This window comes from Dryas octopetala, chromosome 6 (genome assembly GCF_963921425.1).
Source record: "Dryas octopetala chromosome 6, drDryOcto1.1, whole genome shotgun sequence".
Classification (NCBI taxonomy): Eukaryota; Viridiplantae; Streptophyta; class Magnoliopsida; order Rosales; family Rosaceae; genus Dryas; species Dryas octopetala.
The window spans coordinates 16,944,663-16,969,835 of NC_141371.1; the positions used below are offsets into that span (position 1 = coordinate 16,944,663).

A 25,173-nucleotide genomic window follows, 5' to 3' on the forward strand; every position below is an offset into this window, starting at 1 on the left:
CATTCCATGGATGGTGTTTCCTCTGCAAAGAAGCACAGAATCCCAAGCATTCTACGCCACAAGTTTTCGACCATGTTTGATTTAGATTCCAAAAGGCTATCAGCTGAGAAAAATGATCTTCTCATTAGTTATGTCTTGGTGCTCACTCTTTTTGTGGATGAATTCCAGACAGAATTGTCAGATATAGCAAAGGATCTGAGAATGAGTTCATTAACTTTGAAAATGCATTATGAGCACTTGGGTTGCAAGCTCTCTTTCAAGAACAGCTTATGGTTGGCCACACTTCATGTCCCTCTCCAATTTCCAAAATTGCGACCGAAGTGTCACAATAGATGATTCCATTTTTGGATCTTTGCTCTTGTGGTTCTACATGATCAGGAAATGAGATTTCGAAACAGTTGCACAAAAATGTCTTTAACCTTTTCTTTTATGTTGCATTTCTTTTGGTTCTATTGCACGTTGTTACTTTATTGTGCTTGTCTAGCAGTAAGCTTATAAATGTTTGGGAAATTCTGTTCATACCCAACAGGTCGGTTGTTATTTTGACCAACAATATTAGTTGTCTAACCCTACAATCTATCAAATTCGTTTTTTCTTAATTGATGGACGCGCTTGAAAGACTTTTTTTATCAATAAACCCGCTTAAAATACCCCCTCACAGTTCGTACTAAATTGCAATATACTTTTTTTTTTTTAAGTTTTTTTTTTATACAGCACTAAACTCGGGTGGTTTGCACTCACGCATTAGATGTCAGTCCTTATAACTCTTTTTAATATCATCCCGAGTTCTTGAGGGAGAGGGGACAATTGGCTGCTTACCTAGGTAGTAGTATGTATCGTTTGAATCAACTTGTTCGCAAGGCTCAATATTCTTAAAACCAAATCATAAACATTAAACATTGCTGCTAATGGCTTTAATACACAGCTTCATGATTATCACAAGGGACAGCTTGACCCGAAATTGAATCTAATGGACAGCTTATTAAAACGATATCATAGTCCAAAATACTCTTAAAACAAAAATGATATTCCCATCATTGTAGATATAATATAAGTCTATAACATACTTTAATAGAACAAACACAAATAGTTCAAAAGTTAAGACAAAACTAAAGTTAAGACAAGTCTTCTCCTGGTTGCACCAACAGTTCTCCCGGCAGCATGTCACTTAAAATATACCAAATATGCTTTAATTTAAAGGGCCTTTCTGCTCCTGTTATCACTATAGTTCCTTCCCAAACAAAGTACAGAAAGATCTCCCAAGTGAGCTGAATTGTCCTTTGACTAGTTTTGAGAGTGGAGTTTCTATGACCTATTGATATACAACATAAAATATAAATTAGGTCCAAACATCATAAAACTGTAGAATGAAAGAATTCATAAATTGGGTAAATCACAACAAAATACAAATGATCACCTGCACTATCAATATCAAAAGAAAAAAAAGGAAGCAACAAACAGAAGAGGATAAAGCCTACAATTAAAGTGAATCTTCCAATGAAGAAACCAAGCATGAATATTGATTAATATCATAAGCGACCACATCATAAGTCTGACACCGAGAAAAACAAAATACCTCCAGTTGACAATTCCCCAAACAAACCAGACCATTTATTAAAACAACTTTACATAATACTTCAAACACAAATCCATGCACATACCCAAGCAGAGCCAAAAAAGAAAAAGAATCAATCAAAAATACCTATTTTACTATCAAAATTCTACATATAAAGTCACCAGAAATATCCAATTATAAAACCAACCACAAATTTCTGTTAATGCAACCATAATGAAACATATCTTATCAGTGCAACATAATGACAACATTATAAATGCAATGCCACACATAATATGTTTCTGTCAACACTACATTAATAAAGCATATCCATATCAGTGCAACAAAATGTGACACATTACATGTCTGAAAGACTGAAACCCAGAAAATCAAAATTGGAACGTTGGTTGTTCCAATCTGCTTTCGGAGATTACACATGGGAAAAGGAAAAATTAATCCACATCCTTAAGGCTCAATGCAGCTTCACCCTGGCTTCTTCTCTAGGTCCTTCTCATTCATAACTCTCCTTATCTCTTCTTTATCCCACTGTCCAACACTAGCTTGTGTACTACTCAACAAAGTATAACACCAAACATTATCAAGTTCTAATTTCAAAGCCTCTGAGTTGCATATTCCCCAAGTTCTCTGTGACCAAAAATTATAGATCCTGAAAGAAGAGCACCCCAAATCCATCATTTTCAAAATGAGAGACAAGGCCTCTTTGAGCTTCCCAGATCGACCCAAGAGATCAACAATGCAAGTGCACAGATCCGTCATTAGTAAACCACTCTTACTCACATAACCATGAAGTTGCCTCCCATAACTTGAACTTTCAATGCCACAACATCCTTGCAACATGACCAACATTGTCACAAATTTTGATTCCAACTCCATTCTCATTTCATTGTACAAGCTAAATGCACAAGCAACACTTCCCTCAGAAACACACCCGGAAATCATCAACGTCCAAGAAACCAATGAAAGTGCAACATAAAATACTTCATTAGTCGGACCGCATCCCACATCTCTAACCACCAGCAAATAAATGCAGCACAAGAGAATAGTTGAAAAATATGAATGTGAAAAACAAAAGTACAATTTATTTTTTCAATACATGTATATTTCTCTTAAGTCTGATACTTTAAAAGAGATTCATGCAAAAGCAACCAGTAACAATCCATGTAAAATGTAAAGTAAAAAAAAAAAAAACATATATGTTGAGTCAAATAATCGGACAAAGAGGGTGCTCTGTGTAAAGCAGGATATGTACAGAAATGATTATAATTACCGGGTCAAGAAGATGGCTGTTGGGCTTCCGGGGTATGGAGGATTCTGCTCTATCAGTTTAATAAGAGAACCAGCGTTAGCAAGATCATCGTGGTTGGTAGCAGACAAAATTTCTACCTCTTCAAGACCAAGTTGTCTCTTAATCAAGTTCAAGTTCTCTTGAAGGACCTCAATCTCTCCAAATGGTAGCTTCAAGTCCAAGGCCTGAGCCCCAAGTGCAACTGCCAGATCCTTCTTGAACCTCAAGAAAGGCATACAAAGCTTTTGGGTTTGTCTAAAATCTTTAGACTGACCAATAGAACTTTTCTGCAATGCCTCCATTATAACCTTGTCTGGAGCAAAAGTACGAGTATCGCTGTTAAAGTTATTTTGGAGAATCCTCAAGCACTCTGCCTTCCATCCATCAAATTGCTCATTTACATATATTAAGCCTATTAGCTTGTTGTCTTCTGTCAACGATGTAACTGGAGCACCTTTCTTATTGGCTTTCTTTGAACCTGAAATTTGCTTTTCAAGCAGCTTCCTCATAGAAGTAATGGAGTCTTGCAAATACTTATTTGCACTATGGAGGGTCACATCTGGAGCATCAGCCACAGGCCAACCTGCATTTACCACTAACCCTTCCTTCTTCAAAAGTTCCCTCCAAACATATTCTGCGTAGTGTGGACAGATTGGGGTAATAAGACGTGTCTGCACATCCATAAAACGCCACACCAAATCGCGGTTCATGCCCCCATCACCACATGAAAACCTGTACTGATCCCTGGCAGCTTGAAGATCATAAAACCCAGTCTTGAGGGCTTCTCGGAACATGTAATCCCGGTAATTCTGCTCAGTCCTGTTCACTGCAATATTTATGTCATTCAAAAAAACCCTGTCTGCATAAGTAGAAGGGGGACCTATTCTCAAAGAAGATTCTGCAGCTAAAACTTCTTCCATCCATGAGATCTCCTTAGTGAGCTTTAAGATGGCAGCATTTGCAGTCTCAAATACAAAGTTTGCATCATCAACACCATCTCCAGCATCAGCCAAAGAGAATCTAGTGGCATCAGCAGAAAATTCCTTAATTGCCTCTCGAATTGTCCGAAAATTCCCAGTAGACTTGGACATCTTTTCACCATTGAGCATGAGGTGCCCATTACATCTAAAGCCACGAGGCCAATGCTTCTTGGACATAATTGCCGTGTGGTTGTAAATGCAGAAGGTTAAATGATTTTGGATTAGATCCTTACCAGACACTCGGAGATCAAAAGGATACCAATATTCAAACTCCTGCTTCATCTTATTGAGAATTGATGATGCAATATCAGATGATTTAGGATATGGGCCATCACAGAAAATATAATCCCAAACCTCATCAGTCATCTGTTCAGGTTTAACTGCAGATTTGGTGGAACCATACATGTCTCCATTGTGTAACAGGTGGGCAATGGTGTAATAGGCCATGTAAATAGTTGAATCAGACAATGACTCAACTAAGAATTCTTCATCCCAGGGAATACGAGACCCAAGCCCAAAAGATCGTGAACAAGCCCACTGGTTCAACCAACCCAATGTGTGTTCAAATCCATGTCGGGTCTCATCAGAATACAAATTCATGCTGGACAAGCACTCCTCAGCCATTTTTTTCCATTCTGGTTCCCCGTATGTGATGTACCATTGATCTGTAAGAGCCACAACACATTCATCGCCTGATCGTGAGACTACCCGCTTTTCAGGTTCACTATACATAATTGCCTTGCCTGCCTCTATAAGTTTGCTCCTTATCAAAGGTTTCACCTCTTGGACTTTCCTTCCTGCGAATTCTCCCTTGAGTAGGGTTCCTTCTGTGAATCCTTTCAAGTAAGTCAACTTCTTGGCTTCTGCTAGCTTCTCTTTATCATTCTGGCTTTTGATTTTGAGATCCGCACAGACCTTTTCAGCTGCCTTATCTCCAAATTCTGGAATATTGATGATTGGGATAATCTCAAAGGGCATGACCCATTCATCCTCCACACCATATTTTGCCCTAAAAGCAGGTTTTGATTTCAAATCATGCAACGCCATATAATCATCAGGAGCATCAGTAGGTACACTGGTCACAATCCCAGTACCTTTGTCTGTTAGGATGGATAACATAGGAAGGGCATAAATAATCTCATTGATTGCAAGTGGTGACTTCAATGGAAGCCCAATCAAATCATAACCATTCAGCTCAACCAAGCAAGTAGGCTTCTCTGGGATCCTAGAGTACTTCTGGTATGCAAGATTAAGTGCTGCTCTCTGCGTAACAATAAATACATCTGTTTCATTGATTTCATAGGCTCCATACTTCCCATCAGGCAATACCCATGCATTTGTTTGTCCATACATGGTCTCAGGTCTCAATGTTGCTGCAGCGAGGAACACTTTCCTGCCCTTCAACACTCCCAATTTAGAAGGAAAAGGTGCAAGCACCTCCATTTTGATGATAGTGTATTCTTGGGGCTGAACTCCTTCACCACTAGCCCTATCATGATCTGCACATGGCTGCCCATCCAATGGAGAGAATATTGTGTAACGGACATCTTTCACAATTTTACCCATGGATTTCAGTTTCCTCACCTGCCACCTCACAAAGGCATCAAAAAATGGGTTCATGTCTGTAGTAATAAAGGAGCGTCTCCAGTCACATCCCAAGCCAAAAGCCTTGAGGTCTTCCACTGCCAATGGAGGAAAGAAGGTCAACCATTTATATGGATCCTGGAATTTGGATATCTCACTGTCAGAGAGGCCAACACTTCGCATAATTTGCCATTGGTATGCTTGTCCACTTGATTTTGATGTAGCCTTGGACTTCTTTCCCTTGAACTTATCTGGAGGTGCACCTTCATTTGCATCCTCTGCTTCTGCTTCCACTTCCTGTTTCCCTTGCTCCTCTTCACTGGGAAAAACTGGGGGGTTGCCAAACTGTTGAATCTCTCTTGCAAGTTTATCGGCTGAGGCTTTGATGGGCATGCCAGTGCAGTGGAAACCAAAAGGCAAGAGCACATTGGCACCTCTTAATCTATGATAAGCTGCAGAAAACTCTAGCTTTGAGAGTGAGAATGCATGTCCAAGATGCAAATAACCATTCATGTAAGGAAACGGAAAGTTTCCGTAGAACTTCTCCCCAGGTTCAGGAGGCTTTTCACAAGATTCAGCCCTGAAAACATCTTTCTCTTCCCACCAATTTCGAGCCTTTGCCTCAATCTCTAGGAGACGGTCTCTCCTGGCAAAGCTTTTTCCACCTTCTGCTGTCATTTCAGTTTTCTTACAGAAACTGCAAACAGCAAAGATTTCCATAATCAATCCGGATATTCTAAGACATTCTTATCACAACTGTTTTAAAAACAACAAAATATATTAAGTATCCCAAGTCATATTATAGAGTGAAATGAAAAGGCAGCATGGCTGTAGCGCATCAAAAGCCAATAAAAATTTAAGTACACAGGACTTAGAAGTAATGCACGTCCATACTTGTTATTCACTTATTCATATACTTTTAAGGTGAGTTTTACCCAAAACACTATTTTCTATACCACCTTAACATGAATGAAACCTATTATCTCAACCCAATAAATATAACAGCTTAAAATAAAAACATAAACAACTACTCTTTTGGTGCTAAAATATAACAACTACTTTGAATAAACACGACCACGCCATACAATACGTATGTACTTATACCAACCAAGTTACTGGGTCCGAAGATTATACGGACCAAGAAATCCAACGGAAAAGTTTTTGAATTCCAACGATCATGCTTTGAAGTTCAACATCTCAACGTGAACCAAGAAATTTAAGCACCTCCAGCAACAAAACAAAATCTGAAAAAAAAAAAAAAAAACCCAAGCCAAAAACAGCAAAATTACAATCAATAGCAACTGAAAGTCTGAGATAAGCCCAAAACACAAACAACAAAATTACAATCAATAGCAAATGAAAGTCTGACATAAACATAAACCCATGAAATAAAATCTGAACCAAAATAAACCCAAAATAGTAACTGAAATAAACCCAAATATAATATTCATTATTTAAAGACTCCCCAGAAAAAAATTGAACATACCGTAAAAAGGTGAAGATAGAGAAGAGGCGAAGGGGTGATGATGGTTCAGTATGAGACGATGAAAGAGAGAGAAGAGGTGACGGAGGAGGAAAAAAGGTAGGGTTTTGTTCGTTTATGTTTTAGTGGGCCTGTTCCGGTATAAAAACTGTTCGGCCCATTAAAGTTTTTTATTTTTCAAATTCTAAAAGGGGGCGGCTATTCCGACCACCCTGTTCTACTTAGTTGACCACCCTAAATTGAATTTAGTAAAAGACATATATACCCTATAGCAAAATGACCATAAAGGACATCTAATATTTGGGATAAAATGTTTCTCCCAACACCCCCTACCATCTTCAACCACCAGCTGAGAGGAGCACCATCATCTTCACCACCATCTTCAACCTTCCACCACCACCATCTTCAACCTTCATCTTCCACCTTCCACCAGAACCATCATCAACCTTCCACCCTAGATATAGATTGTTGTTTTAAACAATCCCACCTGCTGGCTCCACCCACGTGTACCACCATCATCAAACAACACTCCACTCTCTTCTACCACCACCACCATCTTCAACCAACCCTAGACATAGATTGTTTTTGTAAACAAATTCATTGTATCCAAATCACCTACTTTTGACAAATGGACAATCAGAACGACAATTTGGAGTCATCAAATGAAGTAAGTTTGAGTTTTTTTTGAGTTTTTTTGAATTTTTTCGCGGCTGAAAAACTGTGAGTTCGTGTTTTTATTCGGTAAACCAGTACCGAAATATACATTATATTTCGGTGGATGGTCACCGAATAAATGTACATATTTCGGTAGGTATCCACCGTTTATAAATGTAATGTCAATTTTTTACACATTTGTTCGGTCGATGCCCGTCGAAAAATGGCAATACATTCGGTGGTTTGTCACCGAAGTTTATACCGCCGTTCGGCAGATATCCACCGAATGAATAACGTATAGTTTTTTAAATAGTTTTATTCGGTAGGTAGTTGTCGAAATATATTGGTATATTCGGTACTTAGCCACCGAATATATATGGTTTATTCGGTGGATTCCCGTCGAATACTGGGACAGAACTACTTTTTTTCCCGAATGACCAACGTATAATTGTTTCATTCGGTAGTCAATTGTCGAACTTTGTTTGCATATTCGGTACTTAGCCACCGAATATATGTGATATTTTCGGTGGCTTCCCGTCGAATATTGGGACAAAAATTAATTTTTTTTTTTTTGCTGAATAGGAGCAGCAAGTGGATGCTTCCACCGAACTCAGTATAGTTGAAGGAAGGTGCAATTTTGACTACACCAATGAATTCACAACAGCGGAGGTAAACATTGTTTGTATGGCCGGGAATTATGATTTATGCATACCTAAATATGAATTGTAAATAATATATATAATTATCATGTGTAGGTGTTTGAAAGTAAGGATTCAATGGTTAGTTGGATTCGTGCACAAGGAAAAAGGAACAACATGGTAATTGTCATTAGAAGGTCTGATGCAGGCGGGGTTCGTGGTAAGAGAGCTTGGATCAAATTTGCTTGTGAGAGAAATGGTCAATATGAGCCAAATAGATCAAGGAAGTCATCAAAGTCAGATTCAGGCGACCAAACATCCGATGCTGCTAGCCGTAAGCAACCGGTTTTGATGACTCTAAGGACACCCGTTCGAAGAAATGTGGATGTCCATTCTCGTTGAAGGAAGTGAACACTGGATGTGGTGATCAATGGGAGTTGGAGGTTGCATGTGGAGTGCATAACCATGTAGTTTCAGAGTATATTGAAGGACATTCATTCGCAGGCAGATTAACTGAAGAAGAGAATTCATTGTTAGTGGCTTTGTCCAAGACTTTGGTGAAACCGAAAGATATATTGAAGACCATAAAAAGTCAGAATCCACAGAATACATCAATCATCAAGACAGTATACAATGCCAGGCAAAAACATAGGGTCATCGAGAGGGCCGGTAGATCAGAGATGCAAGTATTGCTAACTAAGCTGAGAGAACATAATTATGTTGAGTGGCATAGAAGTTCTGGTGATGTTGTGACTGACCTGTTTTGGACTCATCCTGAGAGTGTTGATATATTACGTGCATTTCCGCATGTACTGATAATGGATTGCACTTATAAGACTAATAGGTACCGTTTGCCACTTTTTGAGATTGTGGGTGTGACTTCCACTAGCATGACATTCTCTGTTGCATTCGCTTATATATGTTCTGAGAAGGAGGATAATTATACATGGGCTTTGGGTAGAGTACGGTTTTTATTGAATGATGACTGTCTTCCTAACGTGATTGTCACGGATCGGGAACTAGCACTCATGTCTGCAATCCCTAAAGTGTTTCATAGTGCCAGACATTTATTGTGTAGATGGCACATTAGCAAAAATGTGTTGAAAAATTGCAGGAAGTTGTTTGGTACGGTTGACCATTGGGAGAAGTTTAATGCTGCCTGGAATTGTTTGGTTGGATCGGAGAGCGAGGATGAGTATGTGAGTTGTTTGCGTGACATGGAAACCAACTTTTGTTCATACGCCGGAGCTATTGAGTACATTAAGGATAGTTGGTTGATACCTTATAAGGAGAGGTTTGTGGCTGCATGGACAGATGCTTGTATGCACCTTGGTAACACCACTTCGAACAGGTAGTCTATTTTGTTATCATTGACTTGTTATATGCTTAGACACACATACTAACTTCTTGTTACGAACAGGGCTGAAAGTGCACATTCAAGGTTAAAGAAGGAACTTGGCACTAGTCAGCTTAGTTTTGAGTTATCATGGCAGCATATTCATACATTGATAGAGTTGCAGCATACACACATTAAGGCATCATTTGAGAAAAGCCGTTGTTTTATCCAGCATAGTGTCAGGAAACATGAGGAGATGAAGGAATTGTTAGGCTATGTATCAGATACAGCATTGAATATAATTGGTTGTGAGATAAGGAGGTACCTTCACTAACTAACCTTCATTCTACGCATTAAACACTTATTTAGTTTGTACCAATAATTTATTCACTTCTTTCATATTGTACAGGGCTGAATGGATTGGAGGTGCCTTACCATGTGATTGCACCATTCGTCGGACACACGAGTTGCCATGTGCACATGAGATTTTGTCGTATAGACGACGTAACCGGCCTATTCCACTTGACTCCCTTCATCCTTATTGGAGAAAGTTGGATTACAATAGGGAACCGGAGGTCACAAAACTCTCAGATCCTCCAGTTAATGCCACAGTAGATAGACTAATAAAATGGATGGAAGAGCAAGATGCAGACACCCAGAAGCACATAAGTTTGAAGTTAGAAGAGCTTATAAATCCAAGTTCCACTACTCTGAGGGAACCACAAGTGAAGACCAAGACTAGGGGCCGCCCAAGTAAAGCTGAAACCTCTACTAGGCGTTTGCCATCCGCATTTGAGTACGTACTTTCCGGTTGTGACAGTCATTCACCCTCAACGTCCATTGGCAATGTTGGCTGTACCTCGCCAAAAAAGAAACTAAAAAAACGGGCCAACAAAGTGAAGACGAGTTCGCCCATTCCATTTGCTCAGCCACATCGGTATATAGACCAGTTTCAACCCATCATGAGACCGTACATTTCTGGTGTAACCGACGTCTTACCAGATGGTAATTGTGGATATAGAGTTGTAGCTGCAGCTATGTAATTTGGAGTGGATGCTTGGCGAAAGGTACGCACAGACTTATCCAGGACACTGCTACATACACCGGCTTTGTTTGAGTCAGTTTTCCATGTGCGCGAGCGAGTTATGGAGTTTCAGAGGGTACTTGACTATTTTGATGACACCCCTGCACCCAGAGATCATTGGATGACTATGCCCGAGATGGGATATATTATCGCCACATGTTATGGTGTAACCGTGATCCATTTATGTAGATCGTTATGCCTTACGTGTCTCCCACTATATGCACACTCAGAAGCACATCAGGACGTTGACCTCCGTGAGATTTGCATTGGTTTTGTCAACGGTGATCATTTTGTACAGGTACGGCTATAAATTGTGTAATTGTAAATTTATAGTAGAAAAATTGTCATTGCTAAGTTATTCACTTAATTAATATGTGTAGGTACACTTGTCCCCGGGCCATCCTATGCCACCTATTTCAGATGATTGGCATAAACATGCCGACGCGTATGCCGCACGTGGTTGGTACATTGGATATCAAAATCGCCTTGAGGAGTTCAAGCGAATTAATGGTGACGTGCCTACGCCGGAAATTGTGTCTCTTGATAATGATTGAATTTCAACTTAATTAAATCTAGTGAATTTTTTTTAACCTTTATGGCGTACGTAACATGTATGTGGGATGATATTAACCTTTATTAGATCTTGACTCATGCATAATATTATCATAATATGTGGTGCTCCAATATTTGTTCGGATTGTTTTTATGCAATTTCAAAGTCACTAAATTAAGATGCTCCAATTTTAGCCAAAATAAAAAACATAAGGTCCTAATTACAAATAACTCTCATAATTAGTCATTAACTTTTGGCCCTTGTGTTCATCAAAAAAACTTCTGAACATGAAAGCGGGTGATCACTGCCGAGTGCGGCGCTGGTAGGTCATGGTGCTGCTCAAGTGTGTGCCCTCCAAGATATGTTGTAGACTGTCAATCGCCCTGTAAAGGTGAGAGGGACGCCTTGTGGCCTCATCCTCGCCCAATGCCACAATAGGGCGAGTGATATGCAACATACGGTCAACACAGTCCTGTAAGTAACAAAATCATATATAAGCAACAATTTATATACCATGTCAAAATATAAGCCAATTTGAGCCTAAATAAACAATTTTCACCACCAATTTCAAAATTTAAGCCTTTGGATCCATACCCTGCCAAATCCTGGTGCCACGGTCCTGTGGGGGTCAAATGCAGTCCTCAGTGCTGGATTTTGGATGTACGGATGAGATACATAATGGAACCACTGGAGGTAGCCGTCAACGGTGTCAGATGGAGCCTTCACTGGTACACTGCGACTATCTTCAGACAATAAGTGGTCCGGCCACCTCTCCCACGTACTATCAAAGTACTCGTAAAAGGGATTGTACGATTGTGCATAAGCACCTCGTCCACCACGCTGAGGAGCACGTGGTGCAGGGGGGATAGTTTGTACCCGTCCAAATTGCCTTAAGACTCTCTCCGGATAATATGGCTCCACAATGTCGAAACACTTGATCAATCCTGTGTAAAATGCCACATCTAGTAATGGATGTTGTTATCTACTGGATTTGTAGGGTTCCCATATAACCTGAAGAAAGAAAAAAACCCAAAATAAGTTAGTATCAAATAATTCATCCAAGAGCAACAAATGCAAAATTAAGTCTAATTTTTCATTATCACTATAAATATATACCTCATCCGCCTTCAAATCGTCAAGTCGTTGTCTCAGTTTCTGCACATCTTCACAAGTTGTCCCGGTATCCCTCCTCGGAGTCCATCGGAGCGCACGGGGGCTACTCTCTAAGTAGTTAATGTCATAGCCCGGACTAACAATATGGTGCATATGCTCATACACCCATGCCTCCAACAAGGTCATATATCCACACATTTGCTTAACCTTAGACCTAGAAGCAACACCTAACTGCCGATATAGGAAAGATAAGGCCCCTGCACCCCATGCATAATGGCTAGTGGTGTCGAGATTAGTAAGTAATCGTAGATACTGGACTTGTACCCTTGTGCCAGTCTTATCGGCAAAAAGGGTACATCCCAATAAGAACAATAAATAGGCTCTAGCAGCACACCTCACTAGCTCATCATCATCTGTATCACACACATGGCCAAACCTCGACCGTAACCACTCGAGACGCACATACTCACCAGAATAGTCATCCAACTCCGATGTGGCATCTGCCTCACTCACCCCTATGTATGTTCTCAATAACAAATTTGATGCAATATGATCATGAGAGGGTGTAGAAAGTGATAAACCCACAACCGGAATTCCCAAAATGTTTGACACATCATCTAGTGTGATGGTCATCTCACCGAATGGCATATGGAAAGTATTAGTCTCAGGCTGCCACCTCTCAACAAAGGCTTAGACCACTACCTTATCAACAGTACGGTACGAGCATGACACTACCTTATCAACAGTACGGTACGAGCATGACACCAGTGGTCCGAGCCCAGATCTAATCACATACCCCTTCACATTGTTATTATCATTTCTACTCCACAAGTCCCATGTGCGCAGCTTTGTTGTTTTGGACATGCATCTTAGGGGCTCACGTTCCTATTTTCAAAAACAAGCCACAAGTCAATTACAATATTGCAAACTATATAGTTATAAAATTTTAAATTATATAAGTCATTATGTATAATCTCTAATACCTCATTTTTCCAAATGGAGGCAGCAATGTGACTGTTGAAGCTCCTAAGCAATGACATATCAGTGGGACCTCCAGGGAAAGGCCCATCTGGATCATTGTTGTCATCTTCCATTACATTCTCTTCCGGCTGGACATCATCCCCCCTCTCTTCGTAAATAGTTTTGCCCGTCCTCCTACGCCTCTCTGAAGCTGTAGGACGTGTTCGATCTTCATTTGCATCACCACCTTTAGAAGATCTACCTCTACAAGTTTCGCCTCGAGCAGATTTACCTCTAGATGCTCCTCTCTTATCCATACCTATATTCAAAAATTGAAATCATGTTTAGAATACAGAGAATATAAGTTATCATGAAATATAGAATAAGAGAAAAGTGTATGTAAAAATATTTTATATTCATGTCATTCGGCAGATGTCTACCGAAAATTTCAGATCTATTCGGTAGATGTCCACCGAAATATTAAGATCCATTCGACAGACACCCACCGAACATATATCAATGTTTCGACAGATGCCCGTCGAATGGAACCAGCACCAGTTAAATCAATATATTCATTCGACAGAGACCCACCGAATGACATTTGATATTTCGGAGGATATCTACCGAATAAATGTAAATAATTCGGAACTGAACTACCGAATGAATTTGTAACACATTTCCAGCAAATTCTGTTCGGAAGTATACTGTCGAATATTTTGAAATAATTCGACAGTATACTTCCGAACAAGTTAAGAAATTTCGGTACACCAGTACCGAATGAAATTCGAAATCATATCCTATTTTGCAGACACCCACTTTCAAAATCTCATTCTAATTTCTCTAAAATATCACATATCTGTGTAATTGGAAGGCCAAATATATATATTAATGCATTATACAACCCTAATGTAGGAGGGAGAGAGTGACAGAGAGTGAGTCAGGGAGAGTAAGAGGGAGAAAGCAACCACCTGAAATTGCAGAGGAGGAATCGGCGGTGGAGGGGAGGACCGGCGACGGCGGGGAGGAACGGCAACGGCGGGGCCGGAGGACCGGCGACAGCGGGGAGGACCGGCGACTGGTGGCGTGTAGGCGGGGGTGGGGTCTGCAGGTAGGCCAGGGGGTGGGGTCTGCGGGTAGGCATGGGTGGGGTATACTGGTGGGGTGTTTGTTTGGGTGGGGTAGGTGGGTTTAGATAGTAAAAATGATGTATTTTGTGAAATAAGGGGTATTTCTGTCATTTTAGGGTGGTTAACTCAGTAGAAATTAAAAAAATTATACAAGGGGGTGGTGAACTCAGCAAGGGTGGTCAACTCAGCACAAAATGGTGGTGTGCATAGCCCCCCCCATTCTAAAATACCATACATTTGCAGCAGGGCTGTGAATGGGTCGGGTTGGGCCTATATCGCCCAAACAACCGACCCACTCGACTCAACCTTCAACTTTCTAAAGATTAGAGATGGACTTACTTAGGGCCCGTTTAACACTGTTTTTAGAATTGCCAAAAAGGCTTATAAATTAATAGAAGCGCTTTTGGTAAAGTTTAACAAAAATAAATAAAAGTACTTTTAGGTTCTAAAAGCGCTGTTAAGGGATTTTTTGAGAAGCACCTGTCAAGTGAGTCCTCATAAAGCACTTTCAAGTGTTTTTGCATGAACTACTTAGAATGTTTTTAAAAATATTTTTGTGTTTCTTAGCAAAAGCACTTCAATAAAAGCGCTACTAAGTAAAAGCACTTCCAAGAAGCAGTACCAAATGGGGCCCCAAGTTTAGCAGCTTAGGGATTTAAGGAATTGCAGAGAGTAGAGGAGAGGAGCAGCGGAGGTGGGAGAGGTCGAGGTTGCGCAACGAAGGCCTTCTTGGTCGCCGACGAGAGAGCAGAGATCGTTGTCGCAGATTACGGCCGCGAGAGTGAGAGTGAGTGATGGGATTCTTATTCTCGATGGGCAGCTCACAGCTGAGACAGAGAGGTAGAGGAGTTGGGTCTTGGGCCACATAGTCACAGACAGACACAGCCTGGGTTATAGATTCTAAGACTCAGAGAGACGAAAGACGAAGAGAGTGAATGGGTGTGTGATTGTGATTAGGGTTGAGAGAGAGAGAGAGAGGCTTCTGAGTTGGGTTTGGGCCTAGGTAAATTTGTTCCACTCACACACAGCCCAAGCTTTCCAAAGGCCCAAAATCAATCTCTCATAGTCGGTTGTTTGGGTAACCGACTTTAGCCCTTTTTTCACAACAGCCAACTGAACCAACTTTACCAAGTCAGGTGGGAACAACCGACCCCTTTGTGGGTCAATTGCATATCGGCCACAAAAACATGTTGGTTTTGGGTAAAAATCGACCTATTCTCAGCCCTATATTTAAGGTCCGTTTGATATTGCTTTTAGAATTGGCAAAAACGCTTTCAGATTAGTAAAATCGCTTTTGGTTGTATTTAGCATAAACAAATAAAAGTGCTTATGGATTATAAAAACGCTTTTAAGTGGTTTTTTGAGAAGCACTTCCAAGTGTTTTTGCAAGAAGTACTTGAACTTTTTATAAAAATTTGTATGTGATTATGAGCATAAGCGCTTCCAACAAAAGCGTTACTGATTATAAGCGCTTCTAAGAAGCAATGTCAAATGGACCCTTACTTTCTAAACCCCACATACTGCTTGTTTATTCATTTTCTTTCATTTTGTTTATTCAACCTGTTAAGTTTAGAACATGGGATTAGGTTTACGAAAAAAACTTAGGACCCCTCCGATACCGTTTTACAAAATGAAGTTTTTTGGGAAAATTGTACAAGTACCCCTTCGGCATGGAATCCTATATGCACTTTTAAACAATGAGATTTTTTTTAGAAATTTCCATTTTTTTTAATCCGCACGTTAAGTTTAGAACATGAGATTTGGTTTTACGAAAACAATTTAGGACCCCTCTAGTAATGTTTTACAAAATTTTTTTTTTTTTTGAAAAATTGCACTAGTACCATCCAAACTATGAGTGATTCTTGCATCCACATATGTGGCCTATATGGAATGAGATATGACAATCCTATATGCACTTTATATAACAACCCTATCATCCTATATGGTCAATGAAATATAGCACTAACCATAGACCCTTGTTGTTGTATTGGATGACGAGCTCCTGTTATAGAAGTGCACATATGATTGACTTAAAGAATTTCATGCTGACCACATGTGGATGCGAGAATTTCTGTTCAAACTATAGGGCAGTTTACCATTAGCAAAATAATTTATTATTTGCCACCCAAATTTGTCATTGTCTAGCACTATGGCACCTCCATCTATTTTTTTTCAAATCGAAAATTTGTTTAGCCAAACTTCTCATTCCGTCATTGGATAAAATTCAAAAACTAAAATATTTTTTTAAAACATGAAAAGTATTTCTAAATAATTTTTTTAGCAAAAAATGTTTAGTTTAAACTTAAATCAATTTGAAAAGAAAAATCAATTAAATCCCCATCCAATGCACAGCTCCACACCCTCACCCCTTCCTTCTTTCCAACACAATTCATCCAACAACTACAATTCAAGCCCAATTATGAGAATTCAATAATTAACAACCATCTAAAACTCACACAATATGTAAGATTTTGCATACGTGTACAATCAAATTAAACTAAAAATTTGCACACCCAAATCACATTGCTCTAGGGGTCGGCAATGGGTCAGACCGAGCCAACTCGGCCCAAATCTTTTGGGCTCGGGCCGGGCTTGAGCTTGAATTAGAGGAGCCCAATAAGGCTTTTGGGCTGGACTGGGCTGGGCCTGGGCCTTAATACACAAGCCCAAGGCCCGCCTATTGGGCTTGGGGCTTGCGAGCTTGGAGGGCCTGGCCGGGCTAGACCCAAACGGGAGGCCCAGAATGGGCCCAAAGCCTATTGACACACATATATATCTTCAATAAAAAAATATAGGATTTTGGCTATGTTGTGAATCAAACATGAGACCTCACATAACAAGCTTCAACTCTCAACCAACTGAGCTGACTAGTTTATTTATCTAGTTTTTGAATCATAACATATTTAATAGTTTTTTCGTTTGTTTACTCCAATAAATTATTAATATGTTTATTAAGTTATTATTTTGTTTACTCTAATAAATTATTAATATGTTTATTAAGTTATTATATAATACTATTATGTTAGTAATAGTGTAATAGCATAAATAATAACCTTTTAAAATTATATACAATATTACAACTATAATAAAACATAAATGTATATGTGTATATACAACTTTTATAATACAACTATAATTAAAGTTATTAAATTACAATCGTTCATTAATTCGATCATCGTTATCTCATTTTTATATTTTCGATTGAGTTAATTTTTTGCATAGTTTATCTTTGAGTGGGGAACTAAAACATGAACGATTCGGATTGTTGAAAACACGATTGAGATGTGAGCTTCTACATATAAATACACTTGAATAGTATAATTCTAATAACTTTCCCGTTGAAAGCTTGTCGTTTCCATAATTGTGAAGACAACAACGTGATTTTAACAATTTGAGCCGTTCATTTTCTATGTTCATAGTCAAAGATCATCCTTACAAAAAATCGGCCAAATCAGAATTCATCTACCCGTTCGATTATCATTAGAAAAACCACGATCGTTCATAAGTTGGACCACCGTTACCTAACTTCTACATCTCCGATTGAGCTAATTTTTTACAGGGATAATCTTTGAGTGAAAAACTAAAAAATGAACAGTTCAGATTGTTGAAAACACAATTGCATCGTATATTTATACAACATATGTAACAAAAACTCTAAACCCTAAACCAAACCCCAAATAATACTTTTAAAACAATCCAAACCCTAAATAATCCATTTAAATACAAAACTTGTGATTCCTTATATATTAAATTATTAATACATTATATAAAACCTAATTTATTGGAGTAAACAAATGAAAAACCTATTAAATATGTTATGATTCATAAACTAGACAAATAAACTAGTCAGCTTAGTTGGTTGAGAGTTGAAGTTAGTTTTATGTGAGGTCTCATGTTCGAATCAAAACATAGCCAAAATCTTATATTTCTTTTATTGAAGATATATATATATCTTAACTAGTTAGTAAATTAATACGAAACTAACTATGATTTTGGGCCCACAACATAACTAATCTCATAATCCGAATCGTCCATTATTTAGGTTATATTTTAAAGATTATCATTGTAAAAAATCAACTACATTAAAAATCATTTAGTCATCTAATTGTGATCAAATAAATAGACAACCACTGTTTTCGATAAAAGTATATAAATAATTGTTATCATAATCAAATGGCTAAATGACTTTCGATTTTGGAGATTTTTTATAGAGATGATCTTTGAAGTAAGACCTAAAAAATGGATGGTTCGAATTTTGAGATTACATTATGCAGTGGGCCCAACATAGTGGTTAGCTTTGTATTAACTTACTAACCAAATTTCGGGCCAGATCGGGCTTCGGGCCTTGGGCTTTTTGGTGAGGTCTACATTGCTCCTTAGTCATTGTTATCATAATCAAATGGCTGCCTGGACCTTTCACAACTCGCATCCTGTCCACTCCTCCGGTTGGCGACATTCGGCCTTCTAAGATAACTCCGTATACGGGGAAGGAAGACCCATATGACCACCTCATGAGTTTCCAGTCAGCCCTGGAGTCCAAAGGTGTTGATGACATTACGAAGTGTCGAATCTTCCCTTCCACCCTCTCTGGCAGTGCAAGGGACTGGTTCTACCAACTTCCTCCGGGCTCGGTTGATTGTTTCAACGAGCTCCGAGAGCTCTTCCTAGGCCAGTATATCATCCAGACCGATAGGATTTACACCACGGATGACCTGACATGGGTCCAACAGGGCAGCAGGGAATCTCTTCGGGAATATATCAACTGATTTCATCTAGAGCGATCTCGGTGTCGCGACTGTGATGAGAAGGTAGCCTTCGCTGCTTTCAAGGGTGGTCTCCTAGAGGGGGACTTCTTGTTTGAAATCAACCGCCGCAATCCGCATACCTACAAGGAACTCATGCAAGAGGCCATTGCCTATGCCACAGCTGAATTCAAAACATATGGAAAGAAGCCGCCCACCATGGATCGCCCAAGTACCGACCAGGCCATCATAGTGCCACCCCAGCCCAAGCTCTACTCGGGTAACCAGTATGGGGGGTCAGGGAAAAAGTTCAATAAATTCACCAAGAAACAATTTGGTGATGGTAGAGGCGGAGGACAACGAAGGGAGGAAACTTATCAGACATTCTATGCCTCCAGGTTCAAAGTCTATACAATTCTCACTGTTACTTATACAAAATTGTATTCGCAGATCAAGGACATACTTCCTAAGCTCCCACCCCGCCCACCACAAACACAGTATCGGGCTAATAAAAACTTTTTTTGCCTTTACCATGACAACCATGACCATGACACCGAAGCATGCAGAGCCTTTAAGGAGGCAATAGAGATTTTGGTACAGGAAGGGAAGTTAGATGGTTTTGTAGACAAGGAAGCCACCGAGAAGGCCAAGACCGAAGGACAACGACGGGGGCGAGTCAATACCATCTGTGGGGGCCCGACCCTCGCTGACAACTCCAACAGGGCTAGCAAGGAATACGCCCGAAGTGCTCAACAATGCTCCCAGGGACGGAGCCAGGATTTAGAACTCGAGGGGGCTAAATTAAAAAAAACATCGACGGTATGATGAAATTTCATTAATAAATAAAAAAGAAACACCTAGTTAGGGGGGGACATAGTGAGCCATACCCCTCAAAATGAATATCTATACAAAAACATAGACTAGAAAATAACAACAAAACAATGAAACATGCAATGCAAATACAAGATAAGACTATGCAAATTGAACCCTGCGCTTCTTCAAAACATAAAAATCCTTAATTACTGAATCTGTACTTATAGTATCAGAAACCTCTCTTTCAATGTGGAGAATCATACAATCATCAAGAAACTCATCTTCTATCTTGTTTCGAAGTCGAGTTTTAATAATCTTCAAAGATGAAAATGCTCGCTCCGTTGTTGCAGTAGAAACAGGAAGAGTCAACACTAGACAAATCAATCTATATATCATGGGAAAAAAATCTGACTTCCTTGTTTCAACTAACTGATGACATAAATCAGAAATAGAAGATGTATTATGAAACTTGGGATCAGAACGCATGTCTACCTCATAAAATGGGTATTCCATTCTTAAACTAACTAACTCAGCATGAGTGAAATCTTGAGGGTAGAACTTCATAGCAAGATCACATATATGTTCAGTTTTAAATGATCTGAAACTATCACGAGGATCCAATGATGAGCTAAGAGTAAGAAGTTCCACTGCTTGGGGGTTAAATCTAGTATCTAACTCCACCAACTGAAAATCTATAACAGCATAAAATACATTTACACGATAATGATGTTCAACTGTTATAGAATTCCTTTGTTGACAAGAACGACCTGTACCCACCCTATAACGAGCACCCAAATCAGGCATAATGATTTCATGTAATTCACAAAATGATTCCACTGTTTTCAGAAAAGTATCCCATCCATTTTCTCTCAAGTCTTGGAGAAATAATTTTGTTGTTGAAACAAAATTCAAAGCATGTACAATGTCTTGAGATTTGTTCTGCAATGCTTGAGAAAGAAAGTTAGTGATTTCCATAACCTTATTCAACAAAAGCAAGTTAAACACAAAACCAAAAGATGTCATCCAATTAAGAAGACTATTGGCTTCCCCACGCATATCTTCGTTGATTCCACTTAAAAGCATTCTTTGAAGCATTGTACTAGTTGAAGCAAATAACTCAATCAAGCTTCTACGAGAACGAAAATGAGACCCCCAGCGAGTAGCTCCTACTCGTGACAAAACACACATTTGATTTTTCCCTGTACCTGTCTCAAGTTTTCCAACATCTAACAAATCTTGAATTTCCTCTTGCCGAATAGCTTGTAATTCACAATGACGCTTGGCAGAAGAATCAACAAAATTCACAATGGAAGTTAACATAGAATAAAAATCCCAAGTATTAGACACACCTCTAGCTGCAGCATTTAAAGCTAGTTGAAGGCGATGAGCAAAACAATGCACATAATATGCATATGGGCAATCTTGAAGGAATAATGCTTGTAACCCGTTCCATGCACCACGCATATTGCTAGCACCATCATATCCTTGGCCACGCATATTTTCCACTTGAAGATTGTAGCTAGTAAGCACCTTGCATATATGATTCTTAAGAGTTATGGATGTAGTGTTGGGAACACTCCCAATGGCAAAAAATCGTTCTTGAATAAGGCCATTACAATCAACAAACCTCAAAATAATAGCCATTTGTTCCTTACTAGATACATCAACTGATTCCTCAACAAGAATACAATATGGTTTATCCCCAATTTCCTCACGAATCTTCTTCCTCACTTTGTTAGCCATAATATGTAGGATTTCCTTTTGAATTTCGGGTGCAATATACTTTCCATTATGAGGAGCATTCTCTAAGACAACATCTGCAATGTTAGTATTCAATTTCGCAAACATTTTAACAAGTTCAATGAAGTTGCCTCGATTGGATGAGCTACTAGATTCATCATCACCTCTAAAAGCCAATCCTTGATTTGCTAGAAGCCTAACACCCTCTATTGTTGTCCTAAGACGCAATCGGTTTTGCTCCACTTGTTTTGATGATTGTGTATTCATCTGTACATCAATATGTGTAGAGGGGTTTTTCAAGAGATCCCAATTCTGCATATTTTGATGATGAGTTGAGTTTACAGCCCCTATATACTTACGAACACCACATTTTTTCTCATCATTAACCCTTTTCCAATGTGGATACCCATCCATAGTAAATGTAGGATGAGAAGGCGGGTTAGTATCAAAAAAGAAGCAAGTAAAACAAAATGCCTTGTCACTACTAATTGAATACTCAAGCCAAGGCCATTGAGAATACCAAGAAGCTTGAAATCGGCGCATTTGTCGTCCGTCAAAAGAGGAAGGGTAATCTTTTAATTTCGGTTGACATGGTCCTAAGTGAATATAAGCTCTTTGAACATTATCATGTTCATTAACAGGATACTTCCATATTGCTTGACGTAATCCCGGATCACGTTCAAGAGTACTAGTAGTAATCTCAATATTTTTGGATCAACCTCAACTCTTTCAGTCTCAACTCTTTCACTTTGAAACTCAGAATGATGTTGCTCATCACAAATTGGTGTAGATGAAGAAGGATCGTTTGTTTTCTTAAAATATGAAAGAATACTTTTTCTTTTCTTCGGAATTTGTTGATGATTCGACTCCGACATGACAAACTAAAACCTATTCACCATATATTATAAACATGATATGTAAGGATATGCTAAAATGAAAATCCCTAAATCAAATCCCTAAATTGATAAATACTAAAATACACATTCCATAATACTTTGTAAATTCAATTGAGTCTCAATATATGCATAACTTAATCCCTAAATGACTAAATTCACACCTTAAATTAAATCCCTAATAATAGAATAAAAAATCTAAATTCAGCTCCAATGCCCAAATATTTAAATCTAAATTAAATTTAAAAACAAAAGAAATATAATAGAGTTAGAAATTATAAATACCAAGAGGCAAGAGAAGATGTTGATTGTTGCACTTGCAAAGAGAGGCACGTGAGAGCAGATGCAGACCACTAGAGAGATTGGGGCCACAGCCACTGCGTGTCGGCGATAGAGACGAGAGAAGAAAGTTTTGGCTGTTTGCACTTTTGTGTCTCTGTGATGATCGACAATATGTTGGGGAGCTGTGGTGATGTTTGTTTGTTTTCTTCTTTTTAATTTAGGTGGGTTGTGAGCAGTGGGCTTCGCTTTTTAAAACAAACAATTAAGGTTGGCAGGGGCTGGATATGTGTAAGTAGTGTTTTGTCTTTTTTAATTGGGGTGGGCTCTGGGCTGTATACATACATAGCTTAAAAAAAAAAAATTATGAGGGTGGGCTGGAGCACGTCCAGCCCACTATGATGATCCGTCCCTGAATGCTCCGGTGTTATGGCTGTAGACTTCCACCGTGGAAAAAGACTCCTAAGCTCGGGTGGTCGCCCATTTCCTTTGCTGAGGAAGAGGAACGTGATTTAATCTTTCCACACGATGACTCTTTAGTCATTGAGGCCACCATAGCTAACTTCGACGTGGCTCGGATCCTTGTCAATTGTGGTAGCTCCGTCAACATCGTCTTCGCCTCAGCCTTCACAGCTCTTGGAATTGACCAAGTGAGGCTTGACCGGTCGGTCGCTCCTTTACTTAGCTTTTCGGGCGATATGGTCACCCCTCTTGGTGGAATCTACCTTCCCCTCACCCTCGGGAGGTATCCTTCGTCCGTTACCACGACCACTCAGTTTTTGGTGGTCGACTGCCCCACAGCTTACAACGTCATCCTGGGACGACCGGTCTTTAACCAGCTGAAGGTTATGATTTCCACTCACTTGCTTTTGATCAAGTTCCCGACCCCATGTGGAACGGGGGTAGTCAAAGGCAATCAGGTGTCAGCCAGGTCATGCTATACGACTTCCGTTAAGAAGAAGAAAGAGGCCAAGCCTTCTATGGCTGTTTCTGTTTCCCCTACCTGCCCCACCCCGAATCCTCCTGAAGATCCCCGTGATTCGTCTTTCAAAGCTATTGCCCAACCAGATGACAATCATGTGGAAGAAGTTCTCATCTCACCTGCCTACTCGGACCGCAAGGTACTGGTCGGAACCCAGCTCAGTGTTGTTCTCCGAGAAGAACTCATCCACTTCCTTCGTGCCAATGCCGAAGTCTTTACATGGTCCTATGATGACATGCCCGGGATCTCTCCGGTGGTAATCTCCCATCGCCTGAGTCTTAATCCGCGGCACCGCCCCATCCGCCAAAAGCATAGGCAGTACAAGCCCGAAATCAATGCCGCTATGAAGGACGAAGTCGACAAATTACAGAAAATTGGTTTCATCCGCGAGGTTTCCTACCCGGATTGGCTGGCCAATGTTGTGTTGGTCAAAAAATCAAATGGCAAGTAGCGGATGTGCGTGGACTTCACCGACCTCAACAAGGCCTGCCCTAACGATAGTTTTCCTCTTCCACGAATTGACCAACTGGTTGATGCCACAGCAGGCCATGCACTCCTTAGTTTCATGGACGCCTATTCCGGCTATAACCAAATCCTTATGCACAGCTCCGACCAGGACAATACAGCCTTCATTACTGACAGGGGCCTATATTGTTACAAAGTCATGTCTTTCGGACTTAAAAATGCCGGGGCCACCTACCAGCGTTTGGTCAACTTCATCTTCTCAGAATATGTGGACGACATGCTTGTCAAGAGTGTCCAGGCAGAGGACCACGTCCACAAACTTTCCGAGATGTTTTTCGTGCTCAAGAAGTACCAAATGCGCCTGAACCCTGCCAAGTGCACGTTTGGCGTATTTTCGGGAAAATTCCTTGGTTTCATGGTGAGCCAAAGGGGGATCGAGGCCAACCCTGAAAAAATCAAAGCCTTGATCGATATGCAATCTCCCAGGACTCAGAAGGAAGTCCAGAGCCTAACGGGCCGGGTCGCCGCCTTGACACGATTCATATCTAAGGCTACCGACCGTTGCGCCCCATTCTTCAAAACCTTCAAGGCTCGGACAAAATGCATTGACTGGACTCTGGAGTGTGAGAAGGCCTTCCAAGATCTAAAAGAGTACATGGGCAAATCACCTCTACATTCTAAACCCGAGCCAGGGGAAGAGCTACTCCTCTACTTGTCCGTTTCCCTGACAGCCACCAGCTCAGTCCTAATTCGTCTTGAGGATAGGGTTGAGCACCCGGTGTACTATACCAGCAAGGCTCTGCAAGATGCTGAGACCAGATATCCAGAGATAGAAAAATTAGCCCTTGCCTTGGTCACATCAGCCCGGCGCCTCCGCCCATACTTCC

At 39.9% G+C, this 25,173-nt stretch overlaps 6 protein-coding genes and 1 long non-coding RNA gene across 11 annotated transcripts; 3 read left to right on the forward strand and 4 right to left on the reverse strand.

Annotated features, from left to right (window-relative positions):
* Positions 1 to 1,006: 1,006 nt before the first annotated feature.
* Positions 1,007 to 7,018, reverse strand: LOC147282882 (leucine--tRNA ligase, cytoplasmic-like). Of its 5 annotated transcripts, none has more exons than XM_086247260.1 (4): positions 6,912 to 7,018; positions 6,564 to 6,669; positions 2,844 to 6,122; positions 1,007 to 1,312 (listed from the first exon to the last, which is right to left on the reverse strand). In XM_086247260.1, the coding sequence occupies exons 2-4, from the start codon at positions 6,602 to 6,604 to the stop codon at positions 1,306 to 1,308; spliced, it is 3,327 nt and encodes a 1,108-aa protein (XP_086103386.1). In that variant the 5' UTR covers positions 6,605 to 6,669; positions 6,912 to 7,018; the 3' UTR covers positions 1,007 to 1,305. The 5 variants fall into 5 exon arrangements, with proteins under 5 accessions (XP_086103386.1, XP_086103388.1, XP_086103389.1 ...); XM_086247262.1 differs by having other exon boundaries at positions 6,534 to 6,669; positions 6,912 to 6,968; XM_086247263.1 differs by having other exon boundaries at positions 6,530 to 6,669; positions 6,912 to 6,968.
* Positions 7,019 to 7,536: 518 nt separating this feature from the next.
* On the forward strand, positions 7,537 to 10,579 carry LOC147282883 (PKS-NRPS hybrid synthetase cheA-like). Its single transcript, XM_086248294.1, has 6 exons — positions 7,537 to 7,575; positions 8,145 to 8,231; positions 8,318 to 8,545; positions 8,605 to 9,551; positions 9,621 to 9,857; positions 9,946 to 10,579. Exons 1-6 carry the CDS (start codon positions 7,537 to 7,539, stop codon positions 10,577 to 10,579), a joined length of 2,172 nt encoding a protein of 723 aa, XP_086104420.1.
* Positions 10,580 to 11,430: 851 nt separating this feature from the next.
* Positions 11,431 to 12,784, reverse strand: LOC147282884 (uncharacterized). Its single transcript, XR_015123095.1, has 3 exons — positions 12,289 to 12,784; positions 11,767 to 12,183; positions 11,431 to 11,644 (listed from the first exon to the last, which is right to left on the reverse strand). It is a non-coding gene; the product is annotated as an uncharacterized LOC147282884 (long non-coding RNA).
* A 191-nt stretch (positions 12,785 to 12,975) lies between these two features.
* LOC147282885 (uncharacterized) lies at positions 12,976 to 14,257 on the reverse strand. Its single transcript, XM_086248295.1, has 3 exons — positions 14,214 to 14,257; positions 13,269 to 13,564; positions 12,976 to 13,170 (listed from the first exon to the last, which is right to left on the reverse strand). The coding sequence occupies exons 2-3, from the start codon at positions 13,560 to 13,562 to the stop codon at positions 12,976 to 12,978; spliced, it is 489 nt and encodes a 162-aa protein (XP_086104421.1). The 5' UTR covers positions 13,563 to 13,564; positions 14,214 to 14,257.
* Positions 14,258 to 18,883: 4,626 nt separating this feature from the next.
* On the forward strand, positions 18,884 to 19,939 carry LOC147282886 (uncharacterized). The gene is made up of 2 exons (XM_086248296.1): positions 18,884 to 19,093; positions 19,181 to 19,939. Exons 1-2 carry the CDS (start codon positions 18,884 to 18,886, stop codon positions 19,937 to 19,939), a joined length of 969 nt encoding a protein of 322 aa, XP_086104422.1.
* A 147-nt stretch (positions 19,940 to 20,086) lies between these two features.
* On the reverse strand, positions 20,087 to 22,542 carry LOC147282887 (uncharacterized). Its single transcript, XM_086248297.1, has 2 exons — positions 22,408 to 22,542; positions 20,087 to 22,366 (listed from the first exon to the last, which is right to left on the reverse strand). Exons 1-2 carry the CDS (start codon positions 22,540 to 22,542, stop codon positions 20,087 to 20,089), a joined length of 2,415 nt encoding a protein of 804 aa, XP_086104423.1.
* A 713-nt stretch (positions 22,543 to 23,255) lies between these two features.
* On the forward strand, positions 23,256 to 24,272 carry LOC147282888 (uncharacterized). The gene has a single exon (XM_086248298.1). It carries the CDS (start codon positions 23,256 to 23,258, stop codon positions 24,270 to 24,272), a length of 1,017 nt encoding a protein of 338 aa, XP_086104424.1.
* Positions 24,273 to 25,173: the final 901 nt, after the last annotated feature.